This window comes from Doryrhamphus excisus, linkage group LG4 (genome assembly GCF_037039965.1).
Source record: "Doryrhamphus excisus strain RoL-2023G ecotype Guam linkage group LG4, RoL_Dexc_Guam_v1.1, whole genome shotgun sequence".
Classification (NCBI taxonomy): domain Eukaryota; kingdom Metazoa; phylum Chordata; class Actinopteri; order Syngnathiformes; family Syngnathidae; genus Doryrhamphus; species Doryrhamphus excisus.
Genome location: NC_136360.1, coordinates 21,149,650 through 21,166,848, shown reverse-complemented (window position 1 = coordinate 21,166,848; position 17,199 = coordinate 21,149,650). Strand labels below are relative to the sequence as shown.

The 17,199-nt window shown below is 39.3% G+C and overlaps 1 protein-coding gene across 1 annotated transcript in view; it reads left to right on the top strand.

Annotated features, from left to right (window-relative positions):
• Window positions 1-17,199, top strand: part of cers1 (ceramide synthase 1) — a 51,565-nt gene that overhangs the window by 25,635 nt on the left and 8,731 nt on the right. The window contains exons 2-4 of the mRNA XM_058072505.2: window positions 14,025-14,184; window positions 16,634-16,814; window positions 16,879-17,040. Of these exons, the coding sequence (XP_057928488.2) occupies window positions 14,025-14,184; window positions 16,634-16,814; window positions 16,879-17,040 (503 nt within the window). The remainder of the gene's footprint in view (window positions 1-14,024; window positions 14,185-16,633; window positions 16,815-16,878; window positions 17,041-17,199) is intronic.

Below are 17,199 nucleotides of genomic sequence, written 5' to 3'. Positions count from 1 at the left end.
AGCAGTACTATCGATATAACCGATATCGATATAACGAGACTTTACTGTATTTGTCCTTGATGATACCTTCTGTCAAATGATCATGGTGAAAGTCAGACAGCGTAGTGCATGCAGCATGACTTAGGAAATCTAAATTTTTACTTTCGATTTTGTTGTTGCGCCCCACATTTTCAGCTTGCGCTCCTAAAATTTTAATTCAGGGGCCACTGTGCTCCTGGCCCAAAAAAGGCTTGGTCTGGCGCCCTGCCTTTGGTGAGGCATCAGTATTCTGGCAGTGTGGGGCTGTCCCCCCCCCCATGAGAAATGAGTGTTGTTGGCAGTGAGGGAATATGTTTGATGGCACATTAGGCTCATTACCTTCTATACGCCTCTTTGTTGTTTGACGGGATGGAAAGTGTCGTCCCTTGGAGGCCCGCACGACTGAGCTCAATTCCTCTAAAAGGAAGGAGGCGAAACAAACGTGCGTTTCTTCTTTTTGAGCGTGTGAAGGCTGAGCGGTTCATTTCAGCGCCTTCAACCTCTGAACATTTGTTGACCTCGTGCTTCCGCTTTCATTACCAACGCTGCATTTTCTCACCGACGGACTCATCACGGTGAGCTCATTCATGCACAGCGCAGGACTTTTCACGGGCCGGCCCCTCTTCAGCGTCTCAGAGCGCCACAAGTGGCTCGAGTGAGCGTGCAAGACTTGCTTCATTTAACAGAAGTCACCCAGAGAGGTTTGTAGCGTGTGTCTGAGTGGGTGCTCTTTGGGGAGGGGGGTAGATAGGATGACATTACAGAACTGCAAGGCACGGAAGCCCACAGGAAATAATGTCAATGTATCGCTCCCTCACTATCTCCCCCCAAAATAAGAATTTTGACTATGACCTATTATTAGCCAAGACAAGTTCTATGCAGTATTGTGGTCACTAGACATCAGTACTGTTATGAGATTACATAACCTATCACACCGCATGGAGACTGGCTTTAGTGTGGAAGTGGTACCTTTGTGGCCTGCATGTCCTCCTTCCGCGCTCGGTTTGAAACACTTCAGTTTAGAATAAGTCTATTGGAGAGGCTAACTAGTTAGCCCACAAGATTGCGGTGCTAGCGGCTGCCGTCTGTTTATGTCCCTGCAGTAAGACCATAGGTCAGGGGGCGAGGCTGGGCCGCATCAGGTTTTCCAAAAAAAAACAACAACAAAAAACACATTTATTAAAAACAGAAAAATGAATAAACTTTGCTTTGGTTTTGATTTTCTACACAAAATAAGATGAAAAATAAATAAACAAATCAAGAATAAAGAAAATCAATCAATCAGTAATAAATAAATATAACAATAATAATAAAAACTTAAGAAACCACATATAGTTGGTGGGTAGACAAATGATTTTTTTCAGATTAAAATGAACAAAGCATTATTAGAGCCCTGTAGACATGACAAAACACGACTATAGTCACATTTATACTTTTTATTTACAACATATTGCGCAACAGCAGGGTCTTGTGACACATGCTAACTCGCAAACTAGAGAGCTAACGACCTAAACACCGGCCTCCAAGTTATTTCCTTTAAACTTAAAAAGTCAAAAACCTACCACTTCCACACGGATAGGGAGGATAACTATTAACAGTTATTTAACCTTTAACATGAACATGAATCAAACGTAATAATTTTTTCTGGGTACATGATACCATACAGCATCCATATCAAACTTGCGCGGGCCGCACTAACATTAAACTTTCATATCAAGGCGGGGGCCTCAAACTAGTGGCCGCGTGTTTGAGACCCCTGCCCTAGGCTGTAAAGGTGGCTGCAGGGGTGTTATTTCGTGCCTACAGGGCTCTAACAATAACAATATTAAAACCCATATTTAGAAAGTTATAAAGAGGTTTTCAATGCTCTAACTATGAAAGTATTCAATTTCCAACATTGGGAATTTTACTTATTGCAGTCCGTTCTGGAGTCAATTCACCACGACTGTAATCTGTTCCAGACACTTAAAATATTACCCAAAATTACATTTTGTAGAGAATAATTGTAGTTACTGTACATGCAGAACACAATACAAAAAGTATAAATAAAAGAGATAGGAAAATAGTAAAATAAACATTTTTTTTTGTTTATTTCAAACATGAAAAACATCCAAAGCACAACAAACCAACCAAAATCAATACAAATAAAAATGTATTCATTTTCTACCGCTTATCCTCACAAGGGTCACGGGGGGTGCTGGAGACTATCCCAGCTGTCTTTGGGCGAGAGGCGGGGTACACCCTGGACTGAACACTTTTTATACTTTCTGCACTGGGCCTCTTGGAGCAAGTTGGGGGGGCTGCCAAGTAGCAAATAATGGAATTGATGAAGCTCAGGGTAATGCCTGCTGCCGTGTGGCATCACGCAGAGGGACGGCATCACGCCATGGCTGCTTCACGGATGCGGGAACTGCTAGTGACTATGCATACCCGGGTGGGAACAATGTGCATTACGTGTACTATTGACGTGCACTAACTACACACTCCTTGACAAGGTGTAGACCAGGGGTCAGCAACCTGCGGCTCCAGAGCCGCATGTGGCTCTTCAGCCTCTTTATTGTGGCTCCCTTTGCGATTCTTGAATATTTTTAACACCCGAGTGGGGAAAATGCACGTCTTTTGTAATGAGTTTTAAAAAATCCAACTTTGTCTGAGACCATGAATGCATCCTGAGTGAGTTCTGACTGCTATCCAGTTCAGTACATGAAGAAAAACAAGTAATACTTACCTACAAATCTAAAAAATAAATTCGAGATAATTTAAAAACAGCGGCATGGGAACTTGTTTTTACGTTTACAGTAGTTTACACATACATTTATGTAAGTTTATCTCCAAAACTAGCAAGAGTACTCCAACTCGTCTTTTCTTATCTGAACTACTTTGATACCCCCAAATTCCCTCCAATGTTGTTTTAAACATACTATATGTTTTGCGGCTCCAGGCTATTTTTCTTCAGTGGGCATTGGGTAAAATGGCTCTTTTCATAGTAAAGGTTGCCGACCCCTGGTGTAGACAAACAACCATTCACACTCACATTTATACCTATGGACAATTTGGAGTGGCTAATTAACCTAGCATGTACAGGGAAAACATGCAAACTCCACACAGAGATGGCAGATAGTGGAATTGAACCCTAGTCTCTTAGCTGTGAGGTCTGCGCGCTAACCACTCGACCGCCGTTCGAGCCATCAATAAATATTTTATACATAATATTATCCATACAGCAATAGTAATAATAATATTTGACCCTCAAAGCTGTCCAATCCAGTGCCCACTTTATGCAAATTTTCTCAGCCCCACAGCTTTTAGTCCCACCGTGACAAAAATAGCGGCGTGTTAAAAATGCTAACCACAGCAAAGCATGCACCAAGCATGTTTTTTTAAATGAGTGCCGAAGCACCAGGAGTGTACACACAACCTGAGACATTTCTCAAAAACTGCCTTAAAAGCTGGCTGCATGCTGCTGACCTGTCTGTATCGTTATGGACCCACTCGGGAACACGGCCAACCTCCACTTCTGCACTCATTACCTATCCATCCACCCATCCATCCATCCATCCATCCATACTTTTACAGAATCTCTTCCTGATGCATTGTTGCCTGAATGTCAAGCTATGACATTTAGAAAAGAGAGAACGTTCAGAGACAGCATCTGTTCTTTTATAACCCCGCTGACATTATTTATGTTTTCCTGCTTGTATAGAATATAATACTGTACTGTATACATGCTGTAGGTGGTGTGCTCCTAAAGCATTGGGGAGACAATATGTCAGGGGTCTCAGACTCAATTTACTTGGAGGCCACTGGAGCTCGGGTCTGGGTGAGACTGGGCCGCATCAGGTTTTCAAAAAAAAAAAACAACCAAAAAACGCATTTATTAAAAACAGAAAAATTAATAAACTTTGCTTTGGTTTTGATTTTCTACAATAAAAGCTCTGATAAAACATTCCACTGTTCTCAAATATCTTAATTTTTATTTTTCTACACAAAATAAGATGAAAAATAAATAAACAAATCAAGAATAAAAAAAATCAATCAATCAGTAATAAATAAATATAATAATAATAATAAAAACTTAAGAAACCACATATAGTTGGTGGGTAGACAAATGATTTTTTTCATATTAAAATGAACAAAGCATTATTAGAGCCCTGTAGACATGACAAAACACGACTATAGTCACATTTATACTCTTTTTATTTACAACATATTGCGCAACTGCAGGGTCTTGAGACACATGCTAACTCGCAAACTAGAGAGCTAGCGACCTAAACGGTAGCCTTCAAGTTATTTCCTTTCAACTTAAATAGCCAAAAACTTACCACTTCCACACGGATAGGGAGGATAACTATTAACAGTTATTTAACCTTTAACATGAATCAAACGTAATAATTTAATTACGGCATCCATATCAAACTTGCGCGGGCCGCACTAACATTAAACTTTCATATCAAGGCGGGGGCCTCAAACTAGTGTCCTTCCATCTCACGTTCCCATGACGACAGACGGTAAACATAGTTGATACTGTCTTTATACGGCAACCTTTATACCGTCTTTTTTGCTGTTCACTGCCGCTATGCAGCCTCTCCTCCTTTGTATCTCCGCGGGGATCTACAATCGCTCGGTGTAGCGAAGGGGTGCTCGAAGCTAGCAGATGAACATTTGCACGTTAGCTTAAGGGGTCGGTATGGCACCAAAAACAACGAGAAAGTAATACACGGAGCACTATAAAACACGAAAAACGTAGCAGAGCTGCTGTAACTAGCTTACACTCGGGCGGCGCCATCTTGAAACATGAGACCTCCATATCAAATCCAGTCTAAATATTGTGCTTCAAAGAAATAAAAATATTGATATAATGACCCGCCCTAATATATATTTGCATTAATGATGCTTTTGGTGTCCCACAGGGATCAATCCCCAGTCCACTGACATTCTTCACCCTTTATGGAAATACTTGCCATATTTGGTCACTTGAGTCGTTAACCAGCACTCCCATATTTTTATGGCATGAGTTGTTGGCTCGTGTTCGGTCCCACTGAAATATTAAATTTTTCACCAGACCTGATGTGCATGCAAATTTTGGTGAGTTTTGTTGAATGTTAAGGCACTCGAAAAATGGGATTAAATCGAGAGAATATGTCGCTTGGTGCTCGGGCCTTAATAATAACGATAATAGTAATGATGACAGTAATAATAATAATAAAAAAATAAACAAGACTACAAAAATATCAAAGCATTTCAGAGCATTAAATCAACAGTGACGGGCACAATACAGGTTACTGTTACATACATTTTTTTCCTCATAAATGTACGACTTTATTCCCTTTATTACACTTTATTACAGCGCTTCTGAAATAGTGGTGCAGGCCCCCCTGGGAGGGATCTGTGTATCTGGTGCATTAATAGCCAATGATGATATTAATCAGGGATCCATAGGCCATGTGCAGGGACACAGATAAGGACTCGAGGATGTAAGACTTTACAAGGGTGCATAAGTGACCAAGACTGTGACGTCAAGATGGAATGGGAAGGAATCCAGCTGGAAGGATCCAAAGGGAGGAAAGCGGACCATTCCAAGCCGAACCCTATGAGCCAGCATTCTGACTCAGTGGCCCAATTGATGGGCTTATAAAAGAGGCAGTGCCAAGTCCATTCACCCTCGATCCTCTCATGGCTTACTTCCTGGAAAGGGCGGGCGACTGAGAACTTTAATAAGTGGAGAGTGCAGTAATCGGAGCAGGTGCAGAACAGAAAGGAAGTGGCAAAGAAAGAATGAGGAAGGACTGAAAGAGGGAGCCGAGGGAACCGCTTGTCATCGGGTCTGGTTTCCTGATGGCTGAACTTTTCATTACATTTCAAAGACTGAACGGCAAGAACGGTCTTTGTGGAGGAGGGTTGAACGGTCAAGGCCGAGGTCAAGGCCCTGTCACTTATCTGAAACTGGTCCAGAGGATTATCTCAGCGTCCTTGATCCACGCTCATAAATGGTGCCGCAAGATAAGACCGCACTCGCTGCTCACTTCCTATGTGGGACCGCCCCCAACTCATGCCATCATTCAAACGCCTTGTTTGTAGCGCTTTTCTAATTCAGTCAGGGAGAAGGTAGTGCAGTGGGCCCTAGCGTGGGCTACTTGGTCACCTTGTTCGTTAGGAGCAAAGTGGAAGCACCCGTGGTGTCCACTACCAGCTGAAGGTCTGAGTAATCAGCAGGGTCGGGCGGGTATATAAGGAGCATTCGCTGCTCGGTTTTGGCTTCTTTTTAGCCGAGTGTGTAAGAGTCAACACTAGTGATGGCGAGATGAAGCCCCAATGAGGCTTTGAACCATTTCAGTCAACTGGTTGGAGAATGGATTCATTTCTTGAAGCTTCATGTGCACACGAAACCACCTGCTGGCTTTGGATAGAATTACAGGTGGATGTTGTTTACAAAGTGCTCCTGAAAAAAGGGACACAAGCACATAATAATAATAATAATAATAATTATTATTATTATTAGATTATTATAATTATTATTAGAACTACTATGATTATTATAATTATTAAATTAATGCTAATTATTATATTAATTATATATAATATTATTGTTATATTTGCATTTTTTACATAATAATAATATAATAATTATTATTTTAATTTTATTGTAATTATTATAATATTTTATTATTTTTCAAATATTTAAATATAAATATAAAATAATAAATAATAATAGCATTGCATGACAATTTTACAGATACAATAATACCAGGTGGACTGTTACGTGTAAAATATATAGTCTGCCCCCCCCCTCGTAAATTTTGTCATATCAATGCGGCCCACGAGTCAAAAAGTTTGCCCACCCCTGGTCTAGCGTCATCATGGTTATGTTGGTAATACTGTAATATATTAATATCATAATGTACGGCACGGCAGTCTAGTGGTTAGCGCGCAGACCTCACAGCTAGGAGCCCAGGGTTCAATTCCACCCATCTCTGAGTTTGTATGTTCTCCTCGTGCATGTGTGGGTTTCTCCGGTTTTCCTCCCACATTCCATAAACATGCTAGGTTAATTGGCGACTCCAAATTGTCCATAGAAATACTCGCCATATTTGGTCACTTGAGTCGTTAACCAGCACTCCCATATTTTTATGGCATGAGTGGTTGGGGCTCGTGTTCGGTCCCACTGAAATATTCCATTTTTCACCAGATCTGATGTGCATGCAAATTTTGGTGAGTTTTGTTGAACGGTAAGGCCCTCGAAAAATGCGATTAAATCGAGAGAATATGTCGCTTGGTGCTCGGACCTTAATAATATTGTTATAATATTGAGTGTGAATGGTTGTTTGTCTATATGTGACCTGTGATTGGCTGGCCACCAGTCCAGGGTGTACTCCGCCTCTCGCCCGAAGACAGCTGGGATAGGCTCCAGCACCCCCGTAAGGAAAAGCGGTAGAAAATGAATGAATGGTTTTTTTCATAGACTGTTTTTTTGTTCTATTATTTTGACCCAGAGACCCAGTTTTGATTGACAGTTTCCCCCTTAGCAACCGTTATTTCACCAATTTGTGTTCTACTTGGGAGGGGAAACATAACAGTCGCCGGCTCTAATAAAAAAACAAAAAAAAAACCCAAACTCATAACACCCCAAACATTGTGATCTTAGCATCTTCCCAAGGGACAAAGGAATCCTGGCTGTGTTCACACTGCGGGGCGGGATGCCCCATCTGGATGCTTTTTATTGGCTTGTTAACGTTACCAAACACATGTGAGCACAGAGAGGGGGGTTGGGCTACTATAATGGACCATATCTCTGCCTGTCATCTGGAAGAAGACCGAGGTTCGATTCCCTAAATACCTCCTCATAGGACTAATAAAGGCATCTCTTTCAGTTGCGGACGTTTTTTCAGGCTTTTGACTGATTTCCCTTGAATGTGTAACCTCGTTCACGCTACACGCTTGCCGTGTTCCATGGCACAAATGCATGCCGAGCTCTTATAAAATGCACTTCTGCCACCTTGTGGCCATTTTATAGAATACAATTGCAAAAAAAGCTATTTTTTTGCTGAAACTTCTGTATGTTCTACGGTTGGGTTTAAATTCAAATTGGAGATGAAATTGAGAACTTTTAGAACATGGACCTTAAGACACGTAGTATTCCACACCGGTCACTAGCTTAATTGTAGATCGATGACACAGCCCCCCACAGGAACCCGATGCTATACTATAGCTGTACTATATTGGCTGATAGGAGTGTAACGTTGACTGTGGGGGTGTTATTCCATGTCTAGAAGGCTCTTATCATGTCAAAAACCATGTTTGGCAGGTTTTCACAAATATTCCACTAATCCTACTAGGTGGAATTTGGCCGATCACGGTCAGGTCTGGAACGTATCTGAATGGTGAGAGGTGCGGTCTACTCGTGTGAGGTACCTTACTTGTACTGACGGGATAATCGCAAACAGGGCGGTAGACATGAGCCTCGGGTGAGTCCCACAGAGAAGCTTCAAGTTGAAGGCAGTTTCTTCTTAATGAAGCAGCGTTCCTGCCTTTTGTTTTCACTTTTTAATGAGTCGAAGAGACCAGGCTGACAAGCCAAGCAATGTGTACAGCAGATGTGGCATGGAGGGACGTTTAAAGGGTCCCCTTAAATCTATATTCGTTGCAATTATCTTCTACGTTGTTCAATCTTTGAAAGCAATTGAAGAGCTTGCAACCAAAAGGCGCTAAATCCAATTTTCACTAAGTTGCATGTTTTCCATGAGTTTAATAGACCTCTGTCATGTGTATCCAAATCACATATTTTGGTCTTGAAATCATTTTAAAAAATATGAAAAAAAGTGATATGAAATTTATGCTTTCAACCAAAAGGCGCTATTTCCATTTCAGATTTCAACCAAAAGGAGCTAAATCCCTTTCTTTATTCTTTATTCTGATTGGCCCAAGTTTCCCATCTATTGATAATCTGACCAATCAGAGAGAAGAATACAATTGGCACTGCACATACAGAAAGCCAGTATCAGTGCGCATCCTGTTTTGTTTGTGTACATTAAGTACACGTATGATAGTTACAGTATGTTATGCAATTCAGGAGAACACAAATTGTGTTTTTACAGTATTCTGTAACATGGAAGTTTTTTTTACGCCATAAAAGGCATGTCTCTACCTTGACACCTCCAACTTTCATGAGAAACATTATTTTACTTGTACTAAAAAACATACAATGTAAAGAGTTTGTAATGAGATGATTTTTGTCACTGTCACCTTCATGGTGCAGTCAAATATGAGCACTGCTTTTAATAACATTTTTATTCATTTAATTAATAATTATTATTTTGTATTGTATGTTGAGAATGGCTTCTGTGTTGTAATTATTTTATTAGCATAGCACATTAAAGCACCTTACATTCTTTTACAACAATGCCATTGAAGAAGTTAAAGGTGACTTCAAATTTATTTCAGCCAAAAGGCGCTAAATCCATCATTTCAGCCAAAAGGCGCTAAATCCGAAAAAAAATAAATTAAAAAAAATATATAAAATACATGATGTGTGCAGGATTTTTATAGCATGCATTTTTATGACCTATATTGATAGCTCTTTCATTTGCAATATAGACTTGATGACCAAATAGATTGATATGTGCGTAATTAAAAATCATTGATTTTCTCGAAATCAGTCAAAATGGATTTAGCGCCTTTTGGTTGCAAGCTCTTCAAATGAGATTTAAAGAAACATCACAGAATTCTTTACAGCCTTGTCGCTATCATGGAATAGTCTTTAGAAGACATTATGTAAACAAGACACGACTTCATCCTTCTTGTCTTTTTTCATTTTTCAAAATGTGTTTACAATATTCCCCCATTTATGACAGAGATAGGTTCCCAAAATAGCCCCTAATCAATGAAATCGGCAAAGTAGCCAACTGCATTTAATTCAGGCGGGTGTCCATCCATCTGTGTCCATTGTTGTCTTAAACCTTTGTCTCTTGGAAAAGAAAAACAAACTTGATTGGGAAACTGAACATCCGGCAGCAACACAACATTTTAGTATGATGACTATTTTTGATGAAAAAATATACTGAGCTGAAAATGTAATTTCTGCACATTTATTTATGACATAAGACGCAGACGGCAGGTGGAGTGTTTGCAGTATCGCTGACTGACTGCTGTGTTTTTTTTTTTTTTTAGGGGGGGGGGTCAGAGTGATGCGGTGCAAGACTTGAGAGGGCAGGCTGACAGCTGGCTTCTATAAATAAATGTCAGGGTGGTGGTGGTGGTGGGGGGGGGCATCTGGCTGAGAGTGAAGGAGGATGACAGATGTGTGAGAACAGACGACACAACGCGTACGTTTGCTTTCTTCCCGTCGACGAGTCATGTGCTCTTTGCGTGCCGATTGTCGCAGCCCAAACGTCTGTAGCTGTTGCGTCATCGTGATGAGCCATCGGTGTTGTTTGCACGCCCGTTAGCTTGCTTCCTCTTGACACGACCACTCTTGCTTTCAGTATGAATGCTGGTCTTTATTGTCGAGGGGGCCCAGACGGGTTCGGGGTGGCATCATCCTATTATTTGCATAGTAGCCATGATGCAAAAAAATAGGTTTACAAATGAGATTACAATATTTAATCACATTTTGTCGATAGTTAACTTAGATTAATTTGGAAAAATCTTTGTGGTAGACGCTTCAATACACATGGATTAAGATATCCATCCTCACTAGGGTGGGGGTATGCTGGAGCCTATCCCAGCTGTCTTGGGTCGAGAGGCGGGTTACACCCTGGACTGGTGGCCAGCCAATCACAGGGCACATATAGACAAACAACCATTCACACTCACATTCATACCTATGGACAATTTGGAGTCTCCAATTAACCTAGCATGTTTTTGGAATGTGGGAGGAAACCGGAGTACCCGGAGAAAAAACCCACGCATGCACGGGGAGAACATGCGAGGGTGGAATTTGTGTCCTAGATTGTGTAATAGACGTGTTATTTCATGTCTAGAGGGCTCTAATAATGTTAAAACTTTATCTGATTATGTCTACTATATGAATAATAAGAATGGAAAAGTGACCATAGGGGTGTTATTTTATTTCTAGAGGGCTCTAATATTTTTTTTACATGTCTTTATTTTTATTAGGGCTGTCAAGTCAATTAAAAAACAGTATTTGTGATCAATCATATTTGATATTTAAGCCACAATGAACTCATTCAACTCATTTTCCAAAAGATGGGGGGTGGGGGGAATGGTAGATTCCTTGTAAGTATCGTGAACAGTATCTCCGCCTGTTCCCCAACGGGGAGGTTCTATTTTCTATTGTCTTTTTTTCGCTGATTATGTCTAATTATGATTATGAATGAAAAAATTATGAATGAAAAATGATTATGTCCTATTACCCAATATGTCTACTATATTGGGTAATAGGACTTTGTCTAATAACAATAGGTAGTAAAGAGGTTTTCTATGTCTCATTTTCTCTGATTATGTCTAAAAATATTAGGTACAGTAAAGTCTCGTTATATCGATATCGGTTATATTGAAGTACTGCTTATTACGATACTATTTTCATTTCCCGGCAAATTTCTAGTCTTTTATGATATAATTAGTTCCGTTAGTACGATACCCGGTTATTATGATAATCCGGTTACTACGATGCCCTTTTCATCTCCCGCCAGCCAATTTGGTCTGCTTATATCGATACAAAAGCAGCTTAAATCAATCTTTGCTTAAGGATTTCAATACCAACTGACATAGCATACACACCTATTCCAACGAAGACACAAGCGTACAAATACATGTATTTAATTGTGTTGTATTCAGATATATTTTTATCGCTTGCAATAATTACTGTTTTTCATATGTACATGCTGGCGTTCGTGGTTTCTCTCGTGTGTATAGAACAGGGGTGGGCAAACTTTTTGACTCGCGGGGCGCATTGATATGACAAAATTTCCGGGGGGGGGGCAGACTATATATTTTACACGTAACAGTCCACCTGGTATTATTGTATCTGTAAAATTGTCATGCAATCTGCTATTATTATTTATTATTTTATATTTATATTTAAATATTTGAAAAATAATAAAATATTATAATGATTACAATAAAATTAAAATAATAATAATTATATTATTATTATGTAAAATATGCAAATATAACAATAATATTATATATAATTAATATAATAATTAGCATTAATATAATAATTATAATAATCATAGTAGTTCTAATAATAATTATAATAATCTAATAATCTAATAATCTAATAATAATAATTATTATTATTATTATTATTATTATGTGCTTGTGTCCCTTTTTTCAGGAGCACTTTGTAAACAACAGACCATGTCAAAAAACGAAATTGATAAAACCATCAAAAGGTTGGCTCAGGCCATGATGCCAGGTTGTATGTTGAGTTTACATGAAATACTTTGGAAAGATTGGGCGGGCCGTATTCAAACACTTGGCGGGCCGGTTGTGGCCCCCGGGCCGTAGTTTGCCCACCCCTGGTATAGAACAATGTCGAGTGCATTATTGCCCACTTTTAATGCAGTTCGGCACAGGATCGGATATATCGTCAGTCCGGTTATATCGATATTTTTTCCGACTCCCGACTATATCGATATAACGAGACTTTACTGTACTGTGAGTGTGAAGGTGACTATAGGAGTGTTATTTCACATCAGGAGTGCTGTAATAATATTAAAAAGCATTTTTAAAAGTTATTTTCTCTAATTATGTTTACTGTTGGATAATAGGAATTGATGTGTAATGCTATTTCCTGTCTAGAGGGCTCTAATGATGTTAACAAGCGCATTTAGACGGCTGTAAAGATATTTCTATGCTGTAACTAAACAAATATTCCATATCTAAATGAGGAATCCTGCTTTGCGGAAAGCGTCCATGAAGGAGGGAGTACTGTACTCAGTGGTTTGTATATTTTATACTGTAGTAATGAAGGATTCCTTTGATTGCGACCTTGGGAGGACACGGCGTTTCCGCTTGGCCGCGGCCACACTTCCTGCATGAAGTTGTGCCGTAATCAGAGCCTTATCGCTTCACGTCCTGTTGATGATCTGCTCCCAAGCCGCTGTGATGTACTGGATAGGCGACTTCCTCGTTCCCGCCTCCCGTTGGCACACGTTTGAGTCCAAAGTGGTGCGTTTGCGTGTGAATGCTGTTTATGAGGCGGCCATTAAGCGGCCTTTCAGCTTCCTGTCGTGAAAAATGCTGCGTAAACACTTGGGCGCCTGGTGTTGAAAATGAACGTCAGGGATGGTGATGTGCTGAGGAGGCACATTGTTGGCGAAGTGGAACGCTCCTCTACTTCCTCTTCTACTTGGAGACACGATTCCTCCTTGCATGAGGGAGACACGCCGGCTTGACTGGAATGGATGGAAAAGACGACATAATCTTCCGTACCAGTTCAAAGATTTTTTGTGTGTGCCATCGCAGACCGGGGGGGGGGGGCATTTGCAGCCCAAGGCTGCTTTGTTTTCTTATCGTCCCTGCGCTACATTCTAAAATTGAAAATAAAACTAAAGATGAAAAAAAGCAGCAGTAATTCCCCAAGAATAAAATCAAAATATGAAAAGGAGGAAGATGGAAGATTTGATCAGGATAAAAAATAATAATATTTCATTCAGTTTCATTTTTCAAAGTCATAATATTAGGAGAAACAAAACACCTCAAACAGCTGTAATTTCTGAGAATAAATTGAAAATGTTTGGGTGCAATTTTATGACAATAAACTGCTCATACTATGAGAAAAGAGGTGAAGTATTTAAGAAAAATACATCAAAAATATTATGCCAAACAAAAGAAAATTAAGTTGTAATATTATATATAATATTGTGGGAATAAAGTTCAGATTCGGACACCTTTGGACCCCCTGGTGTGTATATTTCAACCTCTCTGTGTCAATTTCCCCGTCTAAATGAGAGAAAACTATGTACCATGATGTACATATGTAGTCCATATGTAGTAGCTGTGTAGAAACAATCTGTGAAATGATCTGTGCTCTTTCCCTCCAGCCTCTAGCACGGTGGTGCAGCCTGCTGCCCAAAGATGCCGCCAAGATGCCGGAGAGCGCGTGGAAGCTGGTCTTCTACACCATGTCGTGGTGCTACAGCACCTACCTGCTCTTCTTCACGTCCTACTCCTTTTTCCATGACCCGCCCTCTGTCTTCTATAGTAAGATCCCAAAACACTCATTCATTCATTCACACTGTATACACTCCTTACCGCTGTTATGAAGTATATTAGTAGGATTCCTTATTCATGAATGGAATAGTTTGTTACTTTACACTCCTATTACCCACTATAGTAGACATAATGATATAGAAAACCTGTTTACAACCTTTGAAATACACTTTTTATCATTATTAGAGCTCTCTAGACATGAAACAACACCCCTATAGTCACCTTTACACTTCTATTACCCACTATAGTAGACATAATGATATAGAAAAACGTGTTTACAACCTTTTAAATACACTTTTTTAACATTATTAGAGCTCTCTAGACATGAAACAACACCCCTATAGTCACCTTTGCACTCCTATTACCCACTATAGTAGACATAATGATATAGAAAACCTGTTTACAACCTTTTAAATACACTTTTTATCATTATTAGAGCTCTCTAGACATGAAACAACACCCCTATAGTCACCTTTAAACTCCTATTTCCTACTATAATAGACATAATGATATAGAAAACCTGTTTACAACCTTTTAAATACACTTTTTAACATGATTAGAGCTCTCTAGACATGAAACAACACCCCTATAGTCACAGTTACACTCCTATTACCCACTATAATAGACATAATGATATAGAAAACCTGTTTACAACCTTTTAAATACACTTTTTATCATTATTAGAGCTCTCTAGACATGAAACAACACCCCTATAGTCACCTTTAAACTCCTATTTCCTACTATCATAGACATAATGACATGGAAAACCTGTTTATAACCTTCCAAATACACTTTTTGACATGATTAGAGCTCTGTAGACATGAAACAACACCCCTATAGTCACCTTTACACTTCTATTACCCACTATAGTAGACATCATGATATAGAAAACCTGTTTACACTCTTCTAAATACATTTTTAACATTATTAGAGCTCTCTAGACATGAAACAACACCCCTATAGTCACCTTTACACTTCTATTACCCACTATAGTAGACATAATGATATAGAAAACCTGTTTACAACCTTTTAAATACACTTTTTTAACATTATTAGAGCTCTCTAGACATGAAACAACACCCCTATAGTCACCTTTAAAACTCCTATTTCCTACTATAATAGACATAATGACATGGAAAACCTGTTTATAACCTTCCAAATACACTTTTTGACATGATTAGAGCTCTGTAGACATGAAACAACACCCCTATAGTCACATTTACACTCCTATTACAAACTATAGTAGACATGATATAGAAAAACATGTTTACAACCTTTTAAATACACTTTTTTAACATTATTAGAGCTCTCTAGACATGAAACAACACCCCTATAGTCACCTTTGCACTCCTATTACCCACTATAGTAGACATAATGATATAGAAAACCTGTTTACAACCTTTTAAATACACTTTTTATCATTATTAGAGCTCTCTAGACATGAAACAACACCCCTATAGTCACCTTTAAACTCCTATTTCCTACTATAATAGACATAATGACATGGAAAACCTGTTTATAACCTTCCAAATACACTTTTTGACATGATTAGAGCTCTGTAGACATGAAACAACACCCCTATAGTCACCTTTACACTTCTATTACCCACTATAGTAGACATAATGATAGAGAAAACCTGTTTACAACCTTCTACATACACATTTTAACATTATTAGAGCTCTCTAGACATGAAACAACACCCCTATAGTCACATTTACACTCCTATTACCCACTATAGTAGACATAATGACATGGAAAACCTGTTTATAACCTTCCAAATACACTTTTTGACATGATTAGAGCTCTGTAGACATGAAACAACACCCCTATAGTCACCTTTACACTCCTATTACCCACTATAGTAGACATCATGATATAGAAAACCTGTTTACACTCTTCTAAATACATTTTTAACATTATTAGAGCTCTCTAGACATGAAACAACACCCCTATAGTCACCTTTACACTTCTATTACCCACTATAGTAGACATAATGATAGAGAAAACCTGTTTACAACCTTTTAAATACACTTTTTGACATGATTAGAGCTCTGTAGACATGAAACAACACCCCTATAGTCACCTTTACACTTCTATTACCCACTATAGTAGACATAATGATATAGAAAACCTGTTTACAACCTTTTAAATACACTTTTTAACATTATTAGAGCTCTCTAGACATGAAACAACACCCCTATAGTCACCTTTAAACTCCTATTTCCTACTATAATAGACACAATGACATGGAAAACCTGTTTACAACCTTTTAAATACACTTTTTAACATGATTAGAGCTCTCTAGACATGAAACAACATCCCTATAGTCACTTTTACATTCCTCATCGATAAAATAAATGTTAGCGACGGGCAAGTGGAAGGCTAAAGCTAAGTCGTAAATGAGGTGGTTGTCCAAGTTTGACGTTCCCTTCCTTTCCAGACTGGAAGAGCGGGATGTCAGTGCCTATAGACATCGCCATCGCCTACCTGATCCAGGGCAGCTTCTACGGCCACTCCATCTACGCCACCGTCTACATGGACGCCTGGAGGAAGGATTCTGCTGTCATGGTGGTCCATCACATCATCACGCTGGCGCTCATCTGCTTCTCCTACGCCTTCAGGTGCGTCACCTTCATCCCACGTCATTCGACATCTCGGTCTCACATCATCGCCGCATCGCCGCAGGTACCACAACGTGGGCATCCTGGTGCTGTTCCTCCACGACATCAACGACATCCAGCTGGAGTTCACCAAGCTGAACATCTACCTGAAGTCCCGAGGAGGAGGGTACTACCTGCTGAATGACGTGGTGTCCAACATGGGCTCCGTCAGCTTCAGCATAACTTGGTGGGCCTCCACACACACACACACACACACACACACAAGCCATATTCATATCCACATCAATCAATTTTGCAAAAATTCTACATTTATTTTATGATTTACATTTTTTTCTTTAATATTCCAATTATATGTAACTAAAATGATGTTACTTTTTCTGATAAT